The sequence below is a fragment of the Drosophila virilis genome, chromosome 5 (genome assembly GCF_030788295.1).
Source record: "Drosophila virilis strain 15010-1051.87 chromosome 5, Dvir_AGI_RSII-ME, whole genome shotgun sequence".
Lineage (NCBI taxonomy): Eukaryota > Metazoa > Arthropoda > Insecta > Diptera > Drosophilidae > Drosophila > Drosophila virilis.
The window spans coordinates 6,183,293-6,203,315 of record NC_091547.1 but is presented as its reverse complement, the minus strand read 5'-3'; the positions used below and the strand labels follow the sequence as shown (position 1 = coordinate 6,203,315).

The following is a 20,023-nucleotide window of genomic DNA, read 5'->3' as shown; positions in this document are numbered from 1 at the left end:
TACCTCCGCCGCTCTAAAAGATCTTGGAGATATGACGTTTCAAAGCGACATAACTTCGCCGTCGATCTTCGCGAGATTATGTCGTTTTGAAACGACATACCTCCGCCGCTCTAAAAGATCTTGGAGATATGACGTTTCAAAGCGACATAACTTCGCCGTCGATCATGGCGAGATTATGTCGTTTTGAAGCGACATAGCTCCGCCGCTCTAAAAAAATCTTGGAGATATGACGTTTCAAAGCGACATAACTTCGCCGTCGATCTTGGCGAGATTATGTCGTTTTGAAGCGACATAGCTCCGCCGCTCTAAAAAAATCTTGGAGATATGACGTTTCAAAGCGACATAACTTCGCCGTCGATCTTGGCGAGATTATGTCGTTTTGAAGCGACATAGCTCCGCCATTCTAAAAAAATTTTGGAGATATGACGTTTCAAAGCGACATAACTTAGCCGTCGATCTTGGCGAGATTATGTCGTTTTGAAGCGACATACCTCCGCCGCTCTAAATAAATCTTGGAGATATGACGTTTCAAAGTGACATAACTTCGCCGTCGATCTTGGCGAGATTATGTCGTTTTAAAGCGACATACCTCCGCCGCTCTAACAAAATCTTGGAGGTATGACGTTTCAAAGCGACATAACTTCGCCGTCGATCTTGGCGAGATTATGTCGTTTTGAAGCGACATAGCTCCGCCGTTCTAAAAAAATTTTGGAGATATGACGTTTCAAAGCGACATAACTTAGCCGTTGATCTTCGCGGTTTCTATGGACCTCCCCGAGTAGCCCTTAACTTTTTGACCGAAATCGGGCATTATTTGGCCGAGATATGACCATTTAGAGTTTTCCAAAAACGTGCGTGTGGTTGTGCACATAGTAAAAGAAAGCATTGCATACTTTCGAGCTGTGCGCATAATATGCTTGAGCCTATTAGAATAACAGTTTTACTGCATACTCTTGGGGCGCGCATAAAATTAGCCCTTTACAATAAGCACGTGGCAGCGACATAGCTCCGCCGCTCTAAAAAAATCTTGGAGATATGACGTTTCAAAGCGACATAACTTCGCCGTCGATCTTGGCGAGATTATGTCGTTTTGAAGCGACATAGCTCCGCCGCTCTAAAAAAATCTTGGAGATATGACGTTTCAAGGCGACATAACTTCGCCGTCGATCTTGGCGGATTCTACGGACCTCCTCGAGTAGCCCTTCCCTTTTTGACCGAAATCGGGCTTTATTTGGCCGAGATATGACCATTTAGAGTTTTCCAAAAACGTGCGTGTGGTTGTGCACATATTAGAAAAAGAAAGCATTGCATACTTTCGAGCTGTCCGCATAATATGCTTGAGCCTATTAAAATAACAGTTTTACTGCATACTCTTGGGGCGCGCATAAAATTAGCCCTTTACAATAAGCACGTGGCAGCGACATAGCTCCGCCGCTCTAAAAAAATCTTGGAGATATGACGTTTCAAAGCGACATAACTTCGCCGTCGATCTTGGCGAGATTATGTCGTTTTGAAGCGACATACCTCCGCCGCTCTAAAAAAATCTTGGAGATATGACGTTTCAAAGCGACATAACTTCGCCGTCGATCATGGCGAGATTATGTCGTTTTGAAGCGACATACCTCCGCCGCTCTAAAAGATCTTGAAGATATTACGTTTCAAAGCGACATAACTTCGCCGTCGATCACGGCGAGATTATGTCGTTTTGAAGCGACATAGCTCCGCCGCTCTAAAAAAATCTTGGAGATATGACGTTTCAAAGCGACATAACTTCGCCGTCGATCATGGCGAGATTATGTCGTTTTGAAGCGACATACCTCCGCCGCTCTAAAAAAATCTTGGAGATATTACGTTTCAAAGCGACATAACTTCGCCGTCGATCACGGCGAGATTATGTCGTTTTGAAGCGACATACCTCCGCCGCTCTAAAAGATCTTGGAGATATGACGTTTCAAAGCGACATAACTTTGCCGTCGATCTTGGCGAGATTATGTCGTTTTGAAACGACATACCTCCGCCGCTTTAAAAGATCTTGGAGATATTACGTTTCAAAGCGACATAACTTCGCCGTCGATCTTGGCGAGATTATGTCGTTTTGAAGCGACATACCTCCGCCGCTCTAAAAAATCTTGGAGATACGACGTTTCAAAGCGACATAACTTCGCCGTCGATCACGGCGAGATTATGTCGTTTTGAAGCGACATAGCTCCGCCGCTCTAAAAAAATCTTGGAGATATGACGTTTCAAAGCGACATAACTTCGCCGTCGATCATGGCGAGATTATGTCGTTTTGAAGCGACATACCTCCGCCGCTCTAAAAGATCTTGGAGATATTACGTTTCAAAGCGACATAACTTCGCCGTCGATCACGGCGAGATTATGTCGTTTTGAAGCGACATAGCTCCGCCGCTCTAAAAAAATCTTGGAGATTTGACGTTTCAAAACGACATAGCTCCGCCGCTCTAAGAAAATCATGGAGATATGACGTTTCGAAACGACATAACTCCCCCGTCCGGAGGCTGTTTACAGTGGTATGTTAACTAACAGCTACTTAACATTGAACTGTTAAATAAAAGTTCTTTAACAGTCAACTGTTCAAAAACATGCAAATAATCATTTTTGCAAAAATAAAATTCTGTGCATCTACCTGCTGGGAATTTCTGTTTGCCTGGTATTTCAACTGATTTTTGATTTTACAATGTGAGACAACGGCCGGACCCAGTGCAATGGCATTTTGCGACCTTTCATTTTTTAAACCTTATATTAAGTGTGGGTAAAACTTTTTAGCGAATTTTGCCGGGATTGGGAACTAAAGGTTCACTAGGACTATATCAATGATATGGTAAAACCAAGGATATATCGGTCATCTAAGAACCATAGAGGGAGAAGGGCATAGAGGGGACGGCTGTGGGAAACATCATACATTCATATTTTTGTAGGTTCACCAGGACTCTATCAATGGTATGTTAAAACCAAGGATATTATGGGTCATCTATGAATCGGTTTTGATTTTTTTTTCGGCCAGGGCCGTAAAAACATTAATTGACAATTTTCGAGACCCTAAAACCTTTCCAAGAAAGGTTGATAGCTTAACATCCAGAAGTCTCTTTTTTTTTTTTTTTTGTTAACAATTGAAAAATATGTTCTAACTATGCAGTTACATTCTGTTTTGGATATTACACAATTATACTTACACATACTTAAATGCATCTTATTTTTGTCACAGTTTTAAACTAATTCTGATACATTTTTATTTGTAAGCTGCTTAAAATATATCCTGCAGGGTAGTTATGAGTAGCTAGTACTATTTTTTTGAATAAAGTATGCTAATTGTATGCGTAGCATTTTCTATATACATACTATATACATTCGATGTGTATTCTACAATGGACAAATAAAACCAATCTAATATAGAAGGTAAGTGCTTTTTAAACTGCAGTTTTTACTCATCAGCGAAGTGTTCTTGTCTGGGACTCAAATTGAATATACGTGGTGTTCAGAGCGCTTAAAATGCTATTATTTATTTGATATGGGCGCCATAAACTGCCATCAATAGAATTTCAGCACGATTAACTCGATAAAATGTTACAAAACGTAAATGGTGTGTGGCACATGCCACATGCCACATGCCACATGCCACACGTCTTGCAATGTTTTTAATCAATTTAATCGCGTCAATTTAATTGAATTAAAATCAATCAATAAACTGCACTGTAATTGCAATATCCTGCGTATGCAATGAATCAATCCGGAGGTAAGCGCTCGTTTTCTCCAGTTCCACATTTCTGTTTCAACACTTCAGGCATGTTTTGCTTAAGCTCCGCCCTCACACCTGGAAAAAGCAGGCAAAAGAGAAGCAAAGGAATTTAAAAACTTTTGTATCATATGTAAATGTAACTAGATGCCATGCTTATATATCGAACTACTTAAGTAAAAAGTCATCATGTTGATTGAAATCGAAAGTTTTATGCCCGTTCTCTTACACATTCACTCACACACCTCTCTTCAACTCTTGATGTGTATATATTAAATATATATATTAATAAATTTTGACAATTTGTTCAAGTTTTGTTAAATTTTGTTGCGTTCGCAACGCAAAATGTTGGTTATACTCTCTTTTCCTCTCTCTCTCTCTCTGTTTGTGCGTGTGCGTGTGTGTGTGTGCGTGCATTTTGGCAATAGCAACAACAACTGCCAAAATGAAATGAAACTCAATTTTTTCATTTTTAACCAACGTCAACGGCCAACCGCCAACTGCCAACCACGAACCACCAACCACCACCACCAACCACCATCAGCCTCCACCAGTTTGAAAACCAGTTCCCGCAGCTCACTGCAGCATGCCCCACAACAACAACAACAACAGTAAAAACTACAACAACAAGAACAACACAACTACGCCAGCGAAAGATAAATAATCAAATAACTAAATTTTATAAACTATAATTTAGCACTTGGCTAAAACTACGATTAAATACAAAAGTTTTGCATAGAAACCACCCAAAAAGTTAAACCGAAAGCAACTAAAACAAAATAACTCGTTTTTCTACTTCAATACATTTTGTTTATAATCTTATTTGGCATGCAAGCTTCTCTCTGCAATTCTCAGCACTTTCCACTTTCCCACTCACACCCAAGTGGAAATGGAATTTCAATTAGAGCACCGAACCCGATCAATTCTGTGCCCGACATGTTCCACAGTTCAATTTTACTATACGACGAGCCTAATTGATAAATTTGTACTTTCTAGACGATTTCGACGAGTTCTTTTAGGTTCACACAAAAACTAATCTAGTAGAGGGTTAGAAAATCGGTTTAGTCACGTTTCAAATCCGCATTACCTTTCAAAGATACAAACGTACCTCACTGCAAGTGCTGAAATATTTATGAGAGCTCTACGTAATTATATTAAATATATACATATATATATAAAAATGAACTAAATAATCAAATAACTACACATCTAATAAGAAACAAAAAAAAAACAAGCAAGAAAATGCAATTATATCTTAGATTGTACTTAGTTGTTGGCCACGCCCACCCGCTGTAAACGGAGCTGCGAATGAGCTGAAGTAAGTATCGAAGCAGCACAAGACGCATACCTAGCTGCATATCTGCATATATATATATATATATAGAATTATACCACTATTAGTCCATAGATCTCTAGAGCGTAGCTTATACACCCAGCTAATCGAATTTACTTTGCCTGAAAATGGAACTGTGCGCGGTTCCATTCACATTGATTATTTTTCGTTCACCTGCAACTGATTATTTAGTTTCTCTTAGTTAGTTAATGCTAAACTGTAGTCGAACAATAAACCATAATTAATACAAATTCTGTTTTAAGCCTAGCAAAAACAGTCAAAACATGTCTCTCTCGCTCTGCATATTTAATTGAAATTAAAAAAAACAAACATCAACTATATAACATTTTCTTGCATCTCACGCACGCCTGCCACAGATCATTTCGCTACAGGAGGAGGAGGATACCACAAAGGATAAGCTGTAAGGCGCACTGGCTAATTTATAAAAGTTAATTACACTAGCTAATAAGTAAATGTTTTAAATGGTAAGCAATAATTGAGCAACTAGCTGCAACCTAGACTCTCCCTTCCAAGTGATCTGTTAAATGTTTCCTAAAGTTTAATTATTTGTTTACATTTTGGTTTGGTATTTTTTTTTTTTAATTAAGCTTAGGTTTGTTTAGAGCGAGCGAGTAAAACTCAACAATATTTTGATTTGCTTGGTTTTTTCCCCAAAATTACAAAATTGTAGTCTGTAGTTTCTAAAAAGCAAAAACCACCGTCTCAGACTTTATATAGAACCTAGCATACATGATAAGTGAGCCATTTTGAAATTTTAATGTTGTAGAGTGTTTTATGTACTCATAAATAATAACAACTTGAGCTATTCATGTTGTTATGCATATATATATACATACTTCTATATAGATTGTAGAGATATGATCGAGAAGAAACCAAATGCAAACCACAAAACTTGAAGGGGTTAAAAGCGTAACTATGCTTAATAAACAAAAAGATACAAAATGCAGAAATAAAACTGTAATTGTCACACTATTAATATGCCACAAAACTATAAATTTATGGAAAACATTTACTCAAACCAAAAAACAAAAGAAAAAGTATACATTTGCAGCACATTTGATTTCAGATCTGTTCAGCATTGTATATACTTATTAATGCATGTGCGCAATATGGAGAAAAACAAAATATGAATTGTTTAACACATATCCATAGCGAAGCGTTTGAATATTTGTGTATAACTGTGCATTAGTTTAAGCCTAAACTCTGTACTAAGCGCACAATTTATTTTCTATCAGTTCTGCACGCACCCTAGTTAACTTCAATAACTCTCTGACAATCAGAAGTTCTTGCCTAGAACAAAAAAATATAAAAGAAAATATAAGAAGAAAGGAAAACAAAACACAAGCCATGAGAAATGTTTTAACACAAAGCGATATTTCTACACATATTTCTACGCATGCGACATGTGAACTTGTTTAATCCTTAACCTAAGAACTAAGAACTCACCCGATACGATAACATATGTAGTTTTTAGTGTAACCCACATTGAGCTATTGTAGGGCCCCAAAGCAACCGAACAATTCGTAGTATTTAAAGGCGTATATATAGTATATAGATATGTATACATATGTGGCTGGCAGTTGAGAGTCCTTTGAGAACCCAGTCGGAGCATGTGCTAAGTAGAACACACTGTCTATGTCTATTACAAAATTAAACTAAACTTTACTGGAAAACAGCAAAAACAAATCAAATTGTCTTTTACTAAAAAGCAAGGAGGGGTAAACGGGAACCGAACTGGTTCAAATCTGGAAATTATATAATTCCCGAACATAAACTTAACCGAATGCCGAAACCAACCTGAAAGTTACAAACTAAACTGGACGGAGATTCCTTTGTAACGTGAACTGAACCATTGACTATTTTTTTGATGGTTTGCAGCCCTGCTAAAAAGCACTAGAACAATATTAATGATGCGACTGTCGTCGGAAACTTTGTTAATGATAGAAGCTAATTGCTTAACGTTTAATTTATGCATCTGATTATAGTGCACATACATTCACACACACACACACACACACACACATTTGTATGTATATACAAACATGTGCCAAAACTTGAATCGGAACGATTAATTTGCAGCACTTTGATCGACAGCATTTAATGATGTATTCCATGTTGCTTTATTGGCCATTATGACACCATTCTGGCCCGGTTGATGTCGAACAGCTAACAAACTGGGCCACAGCAGAGAGCCGCAGACTCAGCCATTTTGTTTGCACTGCCTAATGAGAAAAGTTTGCGCAAAACATTGACAATAACTGCCGCCGAGATGGGGTAGGGGGTGGTGGGGAGATGTGCTGATATGCGGGCGGGGGTAACCGAGCCCGAGTGTTAGCTGAGAGCAACCTGAGCCCCAAATGTGAATGTGCGCGTGATGTGAGCAGACAACTGAGCAGAGGAAACACGAAACCAATTTCGGGCGCTGCCGTTGCTGCTGCATAAGCACAAACACAGAGACACACACAATAAAGATGAAAAACAAATCCTTATCACACACACACACACACACACACACACATTCACACACTCACCCTGAACATGCTCGTCCGTATCGAGTCGTATTCAAACTTTTGTTTGGCCGCAACAAAGTCGCATGTGACACGCACATTGCAATTGTTATGTTGACCTCTGAACCAAATACATAGTCATAAGGATTAACGATCTATGTGCATGAATGAATACAGGAATAAAGCTAACGAGAGTGTAATTGACTTTCAGATATCCTGCATAAGGAAACAGAGCAGCTGGCTGCGAAAGATTACAATTTGCAATGACTTTGTATGGATGGTGGATATATTTGAAAGGCTGCAACATTTTCACACGTATTTCTAATTTCACTTGTGAAACAGAAAAGGAAATATTGCTTAGATTTGAGCTGTGAATATAGACAGTAATATTTGAAATTCTGTAACATTTCCACCCGTTCTGCTAATTTCACTTGTGAAACAATTTCACTTGGATTTGAGTAATGAATTAAAAACAATAATCCTTAGTTCTGTTTAGCTAAACATATATCTGAATAGCAGAATATATATCTGAAATTCAGCAAGATTTCCACTCGTGTAGCTAATTTCACCTGCGAATCAATTCCACAGCAATAATGATATAGCTTAGCTTTTACTGCTGAATAAAATCAAGACATGCTCAACTCTGTTGGATTTTAAAATGCTTTCCATTGATGAACTTCTGCACTTTCATTCATATTTCAAAATACGCCTGTGAAAAAAATTCGCAGCATAACAAATGCCGGACTTTGCTGTTCTGTTGAACATTGGCAGCCTTTACACGTTGGTCTGCAATTAATTCTAAAGTGGAATTAAGTACACGGATGTATACTAAGTAGAGCCCAAAGTTGGCTTTGTCTAAGCTCTGGCATGCCCTTTAACAATTTGGCTGGCCTTGCTTATAAATCGTGGCAACCGCAAGCGCTTAACTAACCCATTTTTTTTTTAATTTTTTTTTTTTCAACGGCCATTGTCCGGGTTTCTTTTTTAGCCATTTCGAGTCTGCCGCAGGGCGCGCAGTCTTCTAATTACTTTTGCTTTAGCCAGCAACCGCATGCCGAGTCCTGTTGTGCTGGTGCCTGGGAAACTCATTGAAAACTGATGCTGTGATGAATTGTGTGCCGCTTGAATGGCATTCGGTGCGCCTTTGTGCTCGTATTTATTGAACCGCAGTCAAATCAAGTGCATGGCTGTGCCAGCAGCTGCCATTACACTGACTAATTGAGCAGCAACAACAGCAACAACAACAACTATCAAACAAAAGCCAGCAATCTGGCCGGAACAACAACAACCAACTGCAAACTGTTTGAGCCAGAAATATGCTGCCAGATTTACCAAATTCTCATCAACTCAGCATTTGGCAGATATATTTGTGCTTAGATTGCGCATTAGACGCACGAGCAACTCTCAAACAGCATACTTGCAGCTGCATGGGGCAGAGGGTAAGGCGGGGCGAACGGCACAAATGCTGCAGACAGCTCGAGACTCACAGCCAGTGTTGCTAGCTGCCGCTTCAAAAAAGTAGCTGAATCCAGTGTTGAATATAGCTAAAGCGCTGAAAAATTAAAGCGCGAAAAGGCGGAAAAGGCACGATTATGCCCGAGATATAGATATACAAATAATATCTAAATACTGCAGTTAAACTCAGTGCCAAATCTATTTCAGACTGACCACCTCTGCAAATGGCTAAATTTAGCTGAAAAATAGCTCAGTTTGCAACACTAATCGCAGCTCACAGCTCACATCACGCATACGCAGCGTGTGCTGCGAGACACACACGCAATTAAGGCGACCTGCTGCCAAAAAGTTTGCAGTCTGTGGACTTTGGGTCCAACAATAAGTATGTATTAAGAAGCTTTGCAGCTTTGTCAAGCAAAAGTTGAGCCAAAAAGAGAAACTACTAGCAGATATTACACAAGCCAACTGCGAATGAAGATTAAGTAAGCCACTTGGCCAGTCCCCCTCGCATTCTCATTCCCATTCCCAATGGCATGCATAATTTTCGTTTGTCTGTGTACATTTTGCGGAAAATGCATTAAAAGCTTTTTGGTCCCAAAGCGTGAATACGCTTAGGGAAAGCAAAACAAACAAAAAAACTGCATAAAGCTGACATCAGTTTTATGGCCAAATCAATTTGGCGAAGAACTAAGACAATACGGTTGCCTGAAGAGAATTACGTTCAATATTATTTATCATTTTAATAAGTAGTTATTCTCGCGCACATTTCTGTTATGTGTTTTTATTTAAGCTGCTTGCCAAGTGCAATGCCCGCCGGAATTGGCGTCACAGTGGCAATCAGCTAAAAGCAGCCAACCGAGCGCTGAATAATGCATTACGATTATGCCCAGCTTCTCAGCATATCCTGGATGGCCCAAGCCACCCGCTGCGGCGATTGGCTGTCTCCCACATTTGACTTGGACCGATGCACTGCAGGCAGGCAGATATCAAAAACCAATTTCCGCTCTGGACTGAAACGCGCTCCTCTAATCCACACAACGAATGCAATGCAAACAAGACAGAATCACGGTCAATATCGACACGTCGAACACCAAATACCCTTGCTTGATTAAGAAGTGCCTCGATATATGGCTGCTTGGCATTATTATGCATAATTATGATGTCAAGATATCTTTAAAAACTTAAATGTATGTGTGTGATTCTTCTCATAGAGCTATATGATATGGTCTGCCGATGTAGATGCCAAGTTTGGCAACGAAATTTAAAAAAATCAATCAAAAAAAATGTATGAACGTTAAATGGACAGATGGACATGTCTAGATGGACTCGACTGTTCAGAAATATATAGACTCTTTGGGAATGAATATGCCTGCTTTTGTGCGTAACAAATGCGTTGACTCAGGAATAGTACCTCTCTCCCCTAGGGGTGTGTCAAATAAAGGACATGCTAAACAGGCCAAGACGTTGCCAGGCAACAGCTCGATGGCCAATGGAGCTAGTCGTCCGGGCAACTGATGTCAATCAAATAAATAGCAGCAGCAAATGAGGCAGCAGCAGTGGCAGCTATCAAAGCTAGAGTTTTCCTAGTAGTTTTTCGTTTAAAGTGAGCAGAAAATGTTTTGGGGTCTCAGCTCGGCGCTGGATTTGTACCAGGAGTACATCAAGGCCTTTAAGCTGCCAGATGAGCCAGGCGCAGCTGAGGCTGAGGGCCAGCCCGCTGAGCTCAATATGCTCATCTGTGGTGGCGCCGATCCGCGGCATGTGATCCGGACGCTGGCCAAGCGTTATACGCACGCCGTTAAGCCCAAGCTGAATATCTATCTACTGGACGCCTGTGTGGAGATCATTGCCAGGAACATGCTGCTGCTGGGCCTTGCACTGGAGCCGCCCGATTCGTTTAGTCTGGTGTGCAAGGCACATCTCTTCATGGACATCTATGGCAATTCGCTGATGCGTCCCAGCTCGCATCATTATGTGGCCGCCAAGGCGCGCACTCTGCTTAACATGATCTGCGATGAGGAGCAGCTGCAGCGCCTGGCTCCCATGCTCAATATTGAAGCGCTCAAGTACAAGGAGCGCGACGGCCTAGAAATGGCCTTCAGCTACTGGCAGCCTCAGGAGCAGGTGTACGATATACAACGCTACTGGGAGCAGCGAGTGCGCGCTCTGCTCGGCACTCGATACGATCACAGGCAGGGCGCCTTTGACTGGGATCTGAGCATGACGCTGAAGGATCGCGAGGCGCAGCAGATTTGCTCCCAGGAGTATCGCTACTGGCGTGAATGCGGCGTCGCCTTTGTGTTTCCCGAATACGAGCACTGCAAACCGAACAAGACCTTTGCCGCCGGACTCGTCCGCAATGGACGCACCTATCTGCATCGCGGCTACGTGGGCGACATACAAACTGGTCCCTTTTGTGGCTTTGGACTGCGCAGCTCCGAGGAGCGTCTGCATAACTCGGTGCACGGCGAGAACGACTTTCGTGCCACAGACGTGACCGAGCGCAATCTGCTCGAGCTGTTCCACGAGCTGCAAACGCAAACTGTCTACGAACACGACAAGACCATCTCCCGGCGCTATGGCGCCACGCAGCTGCTGATGACCCCGCTGCTAACCTACAACGAATGCGACACGAACGAGACGCAGCTGAGCTATGACAAGCCCTGGATTACAGTGCCCGATGTGCAAGTGCACTTCATCTCGCCCATGGAAATGATGGAGCTGCAAAAGGGTGCTCCACGCTGGCACGAATTTTTCGACGTGGCCTTTGTGGCCTATAACTACTACAGCTTCCTGAGCAAAGAATTTTTTGGTGCACTGCGTGCACAATCGCTGTTTGTGCTGGAGACGAAGCTACTGACCGTGGAACGGCGGGAGCAGATACAAAAGTACGAGGCCACTGCCAAGAAATTGCTCAAGGAGGCGGGCTTGCGACCCTGCATCAACTATCAGGCAATCAATGCCAAGAATATGCAGCTGAAATACAAGAAGACGCCACACGGAGCCGGAGATGGTCTGGATGAATTTCCAGAGGAGCCGTTGGAAATGAAGCCAAATGAGTTGGCTGAGATGGAAGATAATATGTACAAAAAAACAGAAATACAAATAGAAGAGATACAAGAGGAGCAGCAAATGGAATCAAGCTCAAATAAACGGCCTGCAGAACTGAAAGAGACTCAAGACGAACAGCAATTGGAGGTTTTTGAAGAAACTCCAATGGATACAAATACTGAGCAGGCAGACCACGAGAAGGAAGAACAGGGCCAGCATTATCACGAGACTGAGCAAAGGGAGGAGCATGAACTGAATAATGAAATTACAAGTGAAAAATATGAAGATCCTTTAAACGATCTCGAGCACGAACAGGAAGTGCTCTCCGATGAGAGTGAATACCATGATGCTCAATCAGGATAACCTCTCGATGGTCAATTTTTGGCATGTGCCGGCTTTAACAATATCCTTAGTTTATTAAATATTAAATAATTCATATATTTACTTGTTTCGACTCGTTTTCTTCTTGCCTGTTGCCCAGCTGTCTAAATTAAAGTCCAGCCCATCTTTGTGCTGGCGCACTTTTTGGGGCGTGGCAAACGCCGTGGACTCGGGCCGATTGTTTTCGTACTTGAGTAGATGATCGATGCGCACGTTGAGCTTGTTGGCGCGCCTATTGAGCGCTTGACGACCCTGCGCTTGCTCCGTACCCAGGTCGATGATCTTGCGACGTGGCACATGCTGCAACGCCGCATTCCAGTCACCGGTTTTCTTTATGTCCAGCATGATGGTAATCATTTGGTTAAGGGTTAGGGACTTGCCGGAGCCTGAGCCCCATTGCAGGTAGTGGTCTAAGGGAAGGCGTGCCATGCGCAGACCCAAGCGCTTGGCCTTGGCCAGTGATAGAGGCTCATTATTCACGGTGTCCACCATGGCGCCCACTATATAAATATCATCCGGATTGTACGTGACCAGATCCTCACGACAGTGTGGCGTCAGGTAGACCAATTGCTGCTTGGGAAACAGCTTCGTGAAACACTCGCTGTGCACATTCATGGGAAATTCGGGATTGTGCATTGTTGGTATGAAACGCTCAAGACTCTGCATGCAGCGCCCCTTAAAATTGGCATTGCAATAGTGCAGATCGAAGGGCTCGTCATGCGCACGATTCTCGGCAAAGCACAGCATCAGCTGCTTGGCGGCATATGACGCTTCCCGATTGGTCATGTGCGCATCATAGGAACAGTCGAGCACAATTTTGGGCGCGAATTGCATGGCCCGTGTCAAGCGATTGTTCTGCCAATGGTTGATGGTCGAGTCGTAGATACGCAGGAACATGGATGTATGTGCCAGTCCATAGATAATGTGTGTGTTCTCCTCACGCTCCTTGCGCATCTCGGCTATGCGGCGTTCTGTGCCCTCGGCGCGCAGCGCTTTTTTCCGTTGCTCCGACTCTTTTTTCATTTCGATTTGCCAGAGAAATGCATAGTATTTGATTCGTGCCGATTTCGATGGAAGTGTCAGCACGTGCGCCCAGTGGTGCTCCTTGAAGAAGTCCAAGGCTGGCACGCGACGTCCCTCCTGATGTGCTATGTCTGCTTCCAGCTGCAATACCTTCAGCCTCTTATCGCGTTCTTCTTTAGATTCATTTACTTCATTATCTGGCAGTGGTGTGGACGTGGTTTGTGCAAAGGGATTCACATGTTTCCTAATCGCCGGCTCCGCATCCCCTAGGGCGGCACTTTCATTTGTCTGATTTTTAAATGGAGTACATAGGCAGCGCGTCGCTCCAGCTCGCGAGACTCTATTTAACAGGAATTTGCCTGCTCGCCAATGCACTAGGTTTTTCAGCATGTTTCTATTAATAATTTACAAAATATACAGAGCTGAAGGAAAAACTGAAGCACGCGTAACTTTAATAATAGCAACAGCTGATGGACCGCATTATTGCCAGTCACCGCGAGTTCAACTTTGCCAGTCATCACGAGCTGGTTGATTTGTTATCGATATGTGTTATCGTTTGCGTTGCGTGGTGAATTTCAGATTGGGAAGAAGCTTCATTTGCCGACAATTTTTGCGCTTGTTTCTGTTGGAAAACGTGTGTAAAAGTTATAAAACGTATTTTAATCGGCCGAAAACGTTTAAATACTTGTCGCGATGGCTTTGGTTTGTGCACGTAAGTTGCTCCCAGTTAGAGTGCACATTCTTTTTTTTTCAATAATTTTACACTCTTTTAGTTACAAACGAGGTACCCGAGTCGCCTGTGGTCTCGCCGTACTCGGGCGCCGTTTTCGAAAGACGCGTCATTGAGAAGTATATTCTGGAAAACGGCTGCGATCCGATCTGTGGCAAGGAGCTGAAGCAAGAGGAACTCATTGAAATCAAAACGCCAGCAGTAGTGAAGCCAAAGCCACCCAGCGCCACCAGCATACCGGCGACACTGAAAACCATGCAGGACGAGTGGGATGCGCTGATGATACACTCGTTTACTCAGCGCCAGCAGCTGCAGACCACCCGTCAGGAGCTGTCACATGCGCTCTATCAACATGATGCCGCCTGCCGTGTCATTGCGCGTCTGAAGAAAGAGCTGACGGCGGCGCGCGAGGCGCTGGCCACGCTGAAGCCTCAAGCGGGCATAGTGAATGCGCCGTCGATGATTTCAGAGCCGGCACTGGCCTCAGAAGCCGGTGCTGGTGGTGCGCACCAAATGGAGCAGGCCGGCATGAGTACCGAGGTTATACAGAAGCTGCAGGACAAAGCCACTGTGCTGACACAGGAGCGTAAAAAGCGTGGACGCACGGTGCCCGAGGAACTGGTCACACCAGATCAAGTGAAGAACTTCCTCACGGTGGCTTCGCGTCCAGGCCTGCACTCGGCATCTGTGCCTGGCATTCTGGCTCTGGACATAAACAGCGCCGATCACAGCAAGATTTTGACTGGAGGCAATGATAAAAATGCTACTGTATTCAACAAGGACACGGAACAAGTTGTGGCAATACTGAAGGGCCATACCAAGAAAATCACGAAGGTCATATACCATCCCAACGAGGACACTGTCATCACCGGCTCACCAGACATGAACATACGCATTTGGCATGTGCCCACATCGCAGACACAGCTATTGTTGCGCTGTCACGAGGGGCCCGTCACAGGACTCTCGCTGCATCCTACGGGCGACTACTTGTTGTCCACATCTTCGGACAAGCACTGGGCCTTCTCGGACATACGTACTGGACGCCTGCTGACGAAGGTTATTGACACGGCTGAGGTGGGCCTGACAACTGCTCAATTCCATCCGGATGGTCTGATTTTTGGCACTGGCACCGTTGATTCTCAAGTAAAGATTTGGGATCTGAAGGAGCAGAGCAATGTGGCCAATTTCCCGGGTCATACCGGCCCCATCTCGGCTATATCGTTCTCCGAAAACGGTTACTATCTGGCCACTGCAGCGGACGATGCGTGCGTAAAGCTGTGGGATTTGCGCAAACTAAAGAATTTCAAGACCATACAACTAGACGATGGCTACGAGGTCAAGGATCTGTGCTTCGATCAAAGCGGCACATATCTGGCCATTGCCGGCACTGATGTCAGGTGAGTCTTACTTTATTAATATATATACCTGTTATACGTTTATACCTTATGTTTGTTGCGATCTGCCTGCTGCAGGCGATGGTGCTTCTTAAAGTGCTCCATCCAGTTGTGCAGCCTACTCTGCTTGACCAGTGCACGGCGCGACATCTCCGTTTGCTTAGCCATGCGCCGTCGCACGCGCTGTTCAAGTCTGCGCAGATCAGCCGGCGGTATGGCATCCAGTTTACGCAGCAGTTCCTATATTAAAACTCAACGTACTTAACACTGTATGGCTTCTATATGGAAGGAGCTGTCACCTACCAATGCAAATGTCTGTATTTTCTCCACTTTAGCCAGCGTTTTATCTTGTTCGTCTTTGTAGATAGCGCTCGTTATGTGGGCCGCTGGCGTGCGCATGTTCTCCAGTGTACGCCAATGCTTGCATGACTTTTGTGGCGGCGTCTTAAGTGCTTCCTTCTTTGGCAGCTGCGCCGGTTCCACTTTGTTCTGCAGCTGTTTCAGAATCACGGGCACAATGCTATTCAATTTGAAGCTCAGCTTGCTACAGAAAGAACAAATTAATATGCTATAAATATCTTTTGCATTTACTCAAAGCTCAGACTTACTCCTTGCAGTATGACTGCTCAAAATCATCGAAGAGTTCGTGGGCACGTTGCTGCAGTGCAGCCACGCGGCGTTGCAGAAATTCTGGATCCTTGAGAAAGACCACGGCACTCGCATTTCGCTTTTGTGTTTTCTCCTGCAATCAAGTGAAAATAAAGCTGTGCTGTTAATAGGAAGCCCCAAAAACTCACCGCCTTGTCGTGGAGTATGCACACAATGTGATTGAGAAGCGCCAGCTGAGTGAAACGTTTGTTGTAGTTGGACACCTTCAGGCGATTTCGCTCGTAGCCTTTGATCCAAATATCAGCATTTAAATGATTGCGCTTCTCCAAATACGGCCGAATCACATGCTCCATATACTCCTTAACCTGCTGCACCTGCTCCAGGCCAGCCGGATGACGTTCGCTAATTTCCATGTTGATTATGTGTTCGGGCATGGTCAGCTTGTTTTCCAACTGCTCCGACTGCTGTTCCAACGTGTCATCAAAGTAGCTTATCAGCTTGAGCAAGTACTGGAAGCGCCCGTAGATCTCCTGCACCTCCATAAGCACACGTTGATGCTGCAGCTTCACCTGGTTGAGCTCCTCGGCCACTTTATTCTCTTTCAGCTTCTTTAAATTTTCTTGTGCCTCTAGCATTTTCTTAAATTCGTTGGCTTTCATTTGCTTCAAGGCATCATCAGCCAACTTGTGAAATTCCTCCGCCTCCTGGTACAGCCTATTGTGGTGCTCCACCTCACGTTTTCTATCCAAGAACATTTCCTGTGTGGAGTAGCACATGAACTTATTGCGCGTAATCTCACGTAGCAGTAATATATCACTGTAAAGAGAAAATATTTAGCTACGCGAAAGGTTAGACAGAAATGTGGATAACACACGTTTTCATGCGAAACTTCTTGGCCAGACGCTGCAGACCTGCATCCTTGATATAATCTGGATCTATGGTGGTTACCACACAAGGTGCACGCGGATTTGCCACTTCGCCGCGCTGCAATAGAAAAAGAATCAGCCGAGTTATATGAAGCATGCTTCAATAGTTTTTTATACCGCATTAAAGTCATCAATACAGAGGTTGATGGGTTTTGGTGCGTCCGGTTCCAAATAGTCCTGCGGTCGTATGTAATCTGTGGGAAAGGACTATAAGATGCTTGTCTACAGACGTTTAAATGCTTTTTTTTAGCTTACCTTCATATTTTCGGTATATTTTTCTTTTAAATCTTTTCATTATTAAAACAAAGACACTAAGAAAATTGGTTTGAGCGCTTGTTTACCTTGTTGCTAGGCACAGCAAAAACTTATTGATTACATTTTACTTTTACATTTTACAGGGTTTACTTGTGTAAGCAGTGGCAGGATCTGAAGGTATTCAACGACCACACGGCACTGGCCACCGGCGTGCGGTTTGGCAAGCACGCGCAATATATTGCCTCCACCAGCATGGATCGCACCTTAAAGCTATATGCCATCGAATAAAAGCGGCTTGTTTAATTTAAGCAAACGGCGATCCATAGTTAGCAATAAGTTCAACATTTTATAAATACATGTATACATATTTAACCGCTCTTGTGCGTAAACCAATTTCCGCGTAAATAAACCAGACTTTTCTTTATTTCCGATCCAAAAGCTATCAACGTACTTTATATGTTTATCAACTACAAAACAGGAATTACACTTAAGACTAATCGAAATCGAGCCTACGAATACTCTTTCGCTCGTTAGGATGCAGAGATTTGCTTGAGCGGCCTCTCCAAATACGCTGCCAACGACATGGTCTTCTGCTTTAGCATGCCCAAGCCGACATGCTCCTTGGCATAGAGACACAACAGCACACTGGCCACCTGCAGCAGTTAATCAATACATACAAAAACAAAAGAGGTTCTAGTCGGGAGCTCCCGACTAGGGGATACCCTGAACCCTCTTATTCCAACACCAAATTCAGCTCGAGCTACGCAACTAACCGCATTAATTGTCGACGTCTTTACTCAACAGCCACGAAAACCCGCGACAGACCACACCACTTGCCACCGCCTCTACTCAACAGACACACTAATAATTGAGTCTTAGTGAGAAAAAAACGAATTTAAATAGTAGCATAGCAGACAATACAATCGCAATTGCGATAGTGTTGATATATCAATTCTAAAGAATTCAAAGCAGACGCGCATGAATGTAAGTGTGTATATGTATACAGAAAATCTTGCAATTTGCGCTGGTGCCTCAAACACGTGTTTCTTAACCGATCTTCATTCTAGAGTAAACATATCACTTCTGGTGACTCTAGCTCTTATTATTTATCCAATTTGCTCAAAAAACATGATTTCGATATCGATTTTTATCGATTGGTTGGAAACAGATTAAGTTATCGATTATCGGAAACAAACTCGCATGGACTAGGAGGACCTGCAGCTAAATTTTCAAGTCTCTAGCTCTTATAGGATTTATCATCCTTGCGTTCATACATACGGACATGACTAGATCGACTTGGCTGTTGATGCTGATCAAGAATGTATATACTTTATGGGGTCGGAGATGGATCCTTCTGCCCAAATACATAATACTCTTTTTAGCCATTTTCAATGGGTTCAGGGGATAAAAACACCAGCTAAAGGGGAACAACCACCCACCTGTGTGATGGCCACATGCCCGCACTCGCAGTCAATCAGCACAAAGGTCAGACGATCTTCGCGGAACGCATTGCGTCCATGTTTCTCGTAGGCAGCCCAAATATTGCTTGCAATAGCTGCCGTTATGCGTGCATCCTTATCTCCATAGCCGGAGTAGGCCAGCAGAGCGCCCTCCTGGCTAAGCAGACTGCAAGTGGCAAAAAGTTATTTGTCTGCTGTACTTTAGACTGGATTACACTTACAGGGTATTCTCGACTCCGCCCGTGTTCGCCTGGCTTAAAACTTGGGTAAGTGCTTTGGGTTTTAGCATTTTATGTACTTAAATCTTTTATTAAACCAACAAACAATGTACGCCCCAACAGATTTGACATTCACCGTGAAAGACACAACATATGGGCAGTTAACAGTGCTGTTATTGAGCTAACAGAATGGCGCGTCATTTAACATAGCGCAAACTTCAAAAACCCTTCTTTCAAACCTAATCTAATCCATAAACATATTTTTATTAGTATTTAGCGAATAATAAATTACATATACGAGAAAACAGATCAAAATGTGTATACCTTTTTAAAGGAATTAATTTACTGCTGTTACGCTGATAATAGTACTCAAATGCATTTAAGGCTCTGCATTAGGACGTAATAGATCCAGGTAAACCAGGTCATGGCCCTTTTACGCAGTTTAACGTGCGCACTCATCACGAACAGCAGGAACAGTTTTGGTTATCCACCACCACCACCACCACCACCAAGAAAAGTCGAAAAATGCCAATGCTTACCTGTTTTCCCATTTGCGTAGTTTCTGGGGTGCATTTGCGCAATGCGCATGACGCAGCTCTAAAACCCCGGACTCGATGCAGTGCCGGATTTATGAATTGACGTCGTCGCAGCGAATTGGGTCAGCAGCGTTGTAATAGGCGCCAGGGAGGGGGAAGTGCGTAACAGTGTTGCGATTTAAAACGCAATTGCCAATATACAAGAAATTATTGTTACATTAAAAACGTTTATTAACTTAGAATGAACCAAATTTGTAGCCTGGGCTATTATATATATATATTATAATATCGAGCAAACTTTGTGTTAATGTTGGGCTGAAGATGCCGCAATAAAGACGCAAAACTTAGTTTAATAATTAAATATTACTAT

General features: G+C 43.1%; 6 protein-coding genes across 10 annotated transcripts in view; 3 read left to right on the top strand and 3 right to left on the bottom strand.

The window, feature by feature from the left end:
• The window catches only part of LOC6624884 (protein qui-1), a 73,571-nt gene extending 66,763 nt beyond the window's left edge, over nucleotides 1–6,808 (top strand). For 2 of the 5 annotated variants that reach the window (XM_070210247.1, XM_032436057.2), the window contains one exon: nucleotides 5,465–6,807. In XM_070210247.1, the coding sequence (XP_070066348.1) occupies nucleotides 5,465–5,512 (48 nt within the window). In that variant the 3' untranslated portion in view covers nucleotides 5,513–6,807. Of the gene's footprint in view, nucleotides 1–4,182; nucleotides 4,272–4,298; nucleotides 5,073–5,464 lie in introns of those variants that run through there. The other 3 variants (XR_004303922.2, XR_004303923.2, XM_032436058.2) reach the window with 3 other exon arrangements.
• On the bottom strand, nucleotides 3,496–14,005 carry rswl (tRNA methyltransferase roswell). Its single transcript, XM_002050940.4, has 2 exons — nucleotides 12,567–14,005; nucleotides 3,496–3,832 (listed from the first exon to the last, which is right to left on the bottom strand). Exons 1-2 carry the CDS (start codon nucleotides 13,913–13,915, stop codon nucleotides 3,814–3,816), a joined length of 1,368 nt encoding a protein of 455 aa, XP_002050976.2. The 5' UTR covers nucleotides 13,916–14,005; the 3' UTR covers nucleotides 3,496–3,813.
• Dnaaf3 (Dynein axonemal assembly factor 3) lies at nucleotides 10,596–12,565 on the top strand. Its single transcript, XM_002050939.4, has one exon. The coding sequence runs from the start codon at nucleotides 10,685–10,687 to the stop codon at nucleotides 12,482–12,484; it is 1,800 nt and encodes a 599-aa protein (XP_002050975.1). The 5' UTR covers nucleotides 10,596–10,684; the 3' UTR covers nucleotides 12,485–12,565.
• A 74-nt stretch (nucleotides 14,006–14,079) lies between the features above and the next one.
• Nucleotides 14,080–17,879, top strand: Prp19 (pre-mRNA processing factor 19). Its single transcript, XM_002050941.4, has 3 exons — nucleotides 14,080–14,237; nucleotides 14,299–15,652; nucleotides 17,583–17,879. Exons 1-3 carry the CDS (start codon nucleotides 14,219–14,221, stop codon nucleotides 17,725–17,727), a joined length of 1,518 nt encoding a protein of 505 aa, XP_002050977.1. The 5' UTR covers nucleotides 14,080–14,218; the 3' UTR covers nucleotides 17,728–17,879.
• On the bottom strand, nucleotides 14,122–17,584 carry LOC6624888 (interaptin). Its single transcript, XM_002050942.4, has 7 exons — nucleotides 17,440–17,584; nucleotides 17,302–17,378; nucleotides 17,133–17,242; nucleotides 16,447–17,074; nucleotides 16,258–16,391; nucleotides 15,953–16,193; nucleotides 14,122–15,889 (listed from the first exon to the last, which is right to left on the bottom strand). Exons 1-7 carry the CDS (start codon nucleotides 17,477–17,479, stop codon nucleotides 15,692–15,694), a joined length of 1,428 nt encoding a protein of 475 aa, XP_002050978.1. The 5' UTR covers nucleotides 17,480–17,584; the 3' UTR covers nucleotides 14,122–15,691.
• Nucleotides 17,841–19,278, bottom strand: Lamtor2 (Late endosomal/lysosomal adaptor, MAPK and MTOR activator 2). Its single transcript, XM_002050943.4, has 3 exons — nucleotides 19,121–19,278; nucleotides 18,879–19,065; nucleotides 17,841–18,092 (listed from the first exon to the last, which is right to left on the bottom strand). The coding sequence occupies exons 1-3, from the start codon at nucleotides 19,186–19,188 to the stop codon at nucleotides 17,970–17,972; spliced, it is 378 nt and encodes a 125-aa protein (XP_002050979.1). The 5' UTR covers nucleotides 19,189–19,278; the 3' UTR covers nucleotides 17,841–17,969.
• Nucleotides 19,279–20,023: the final 745 nt, after the last annotated feature.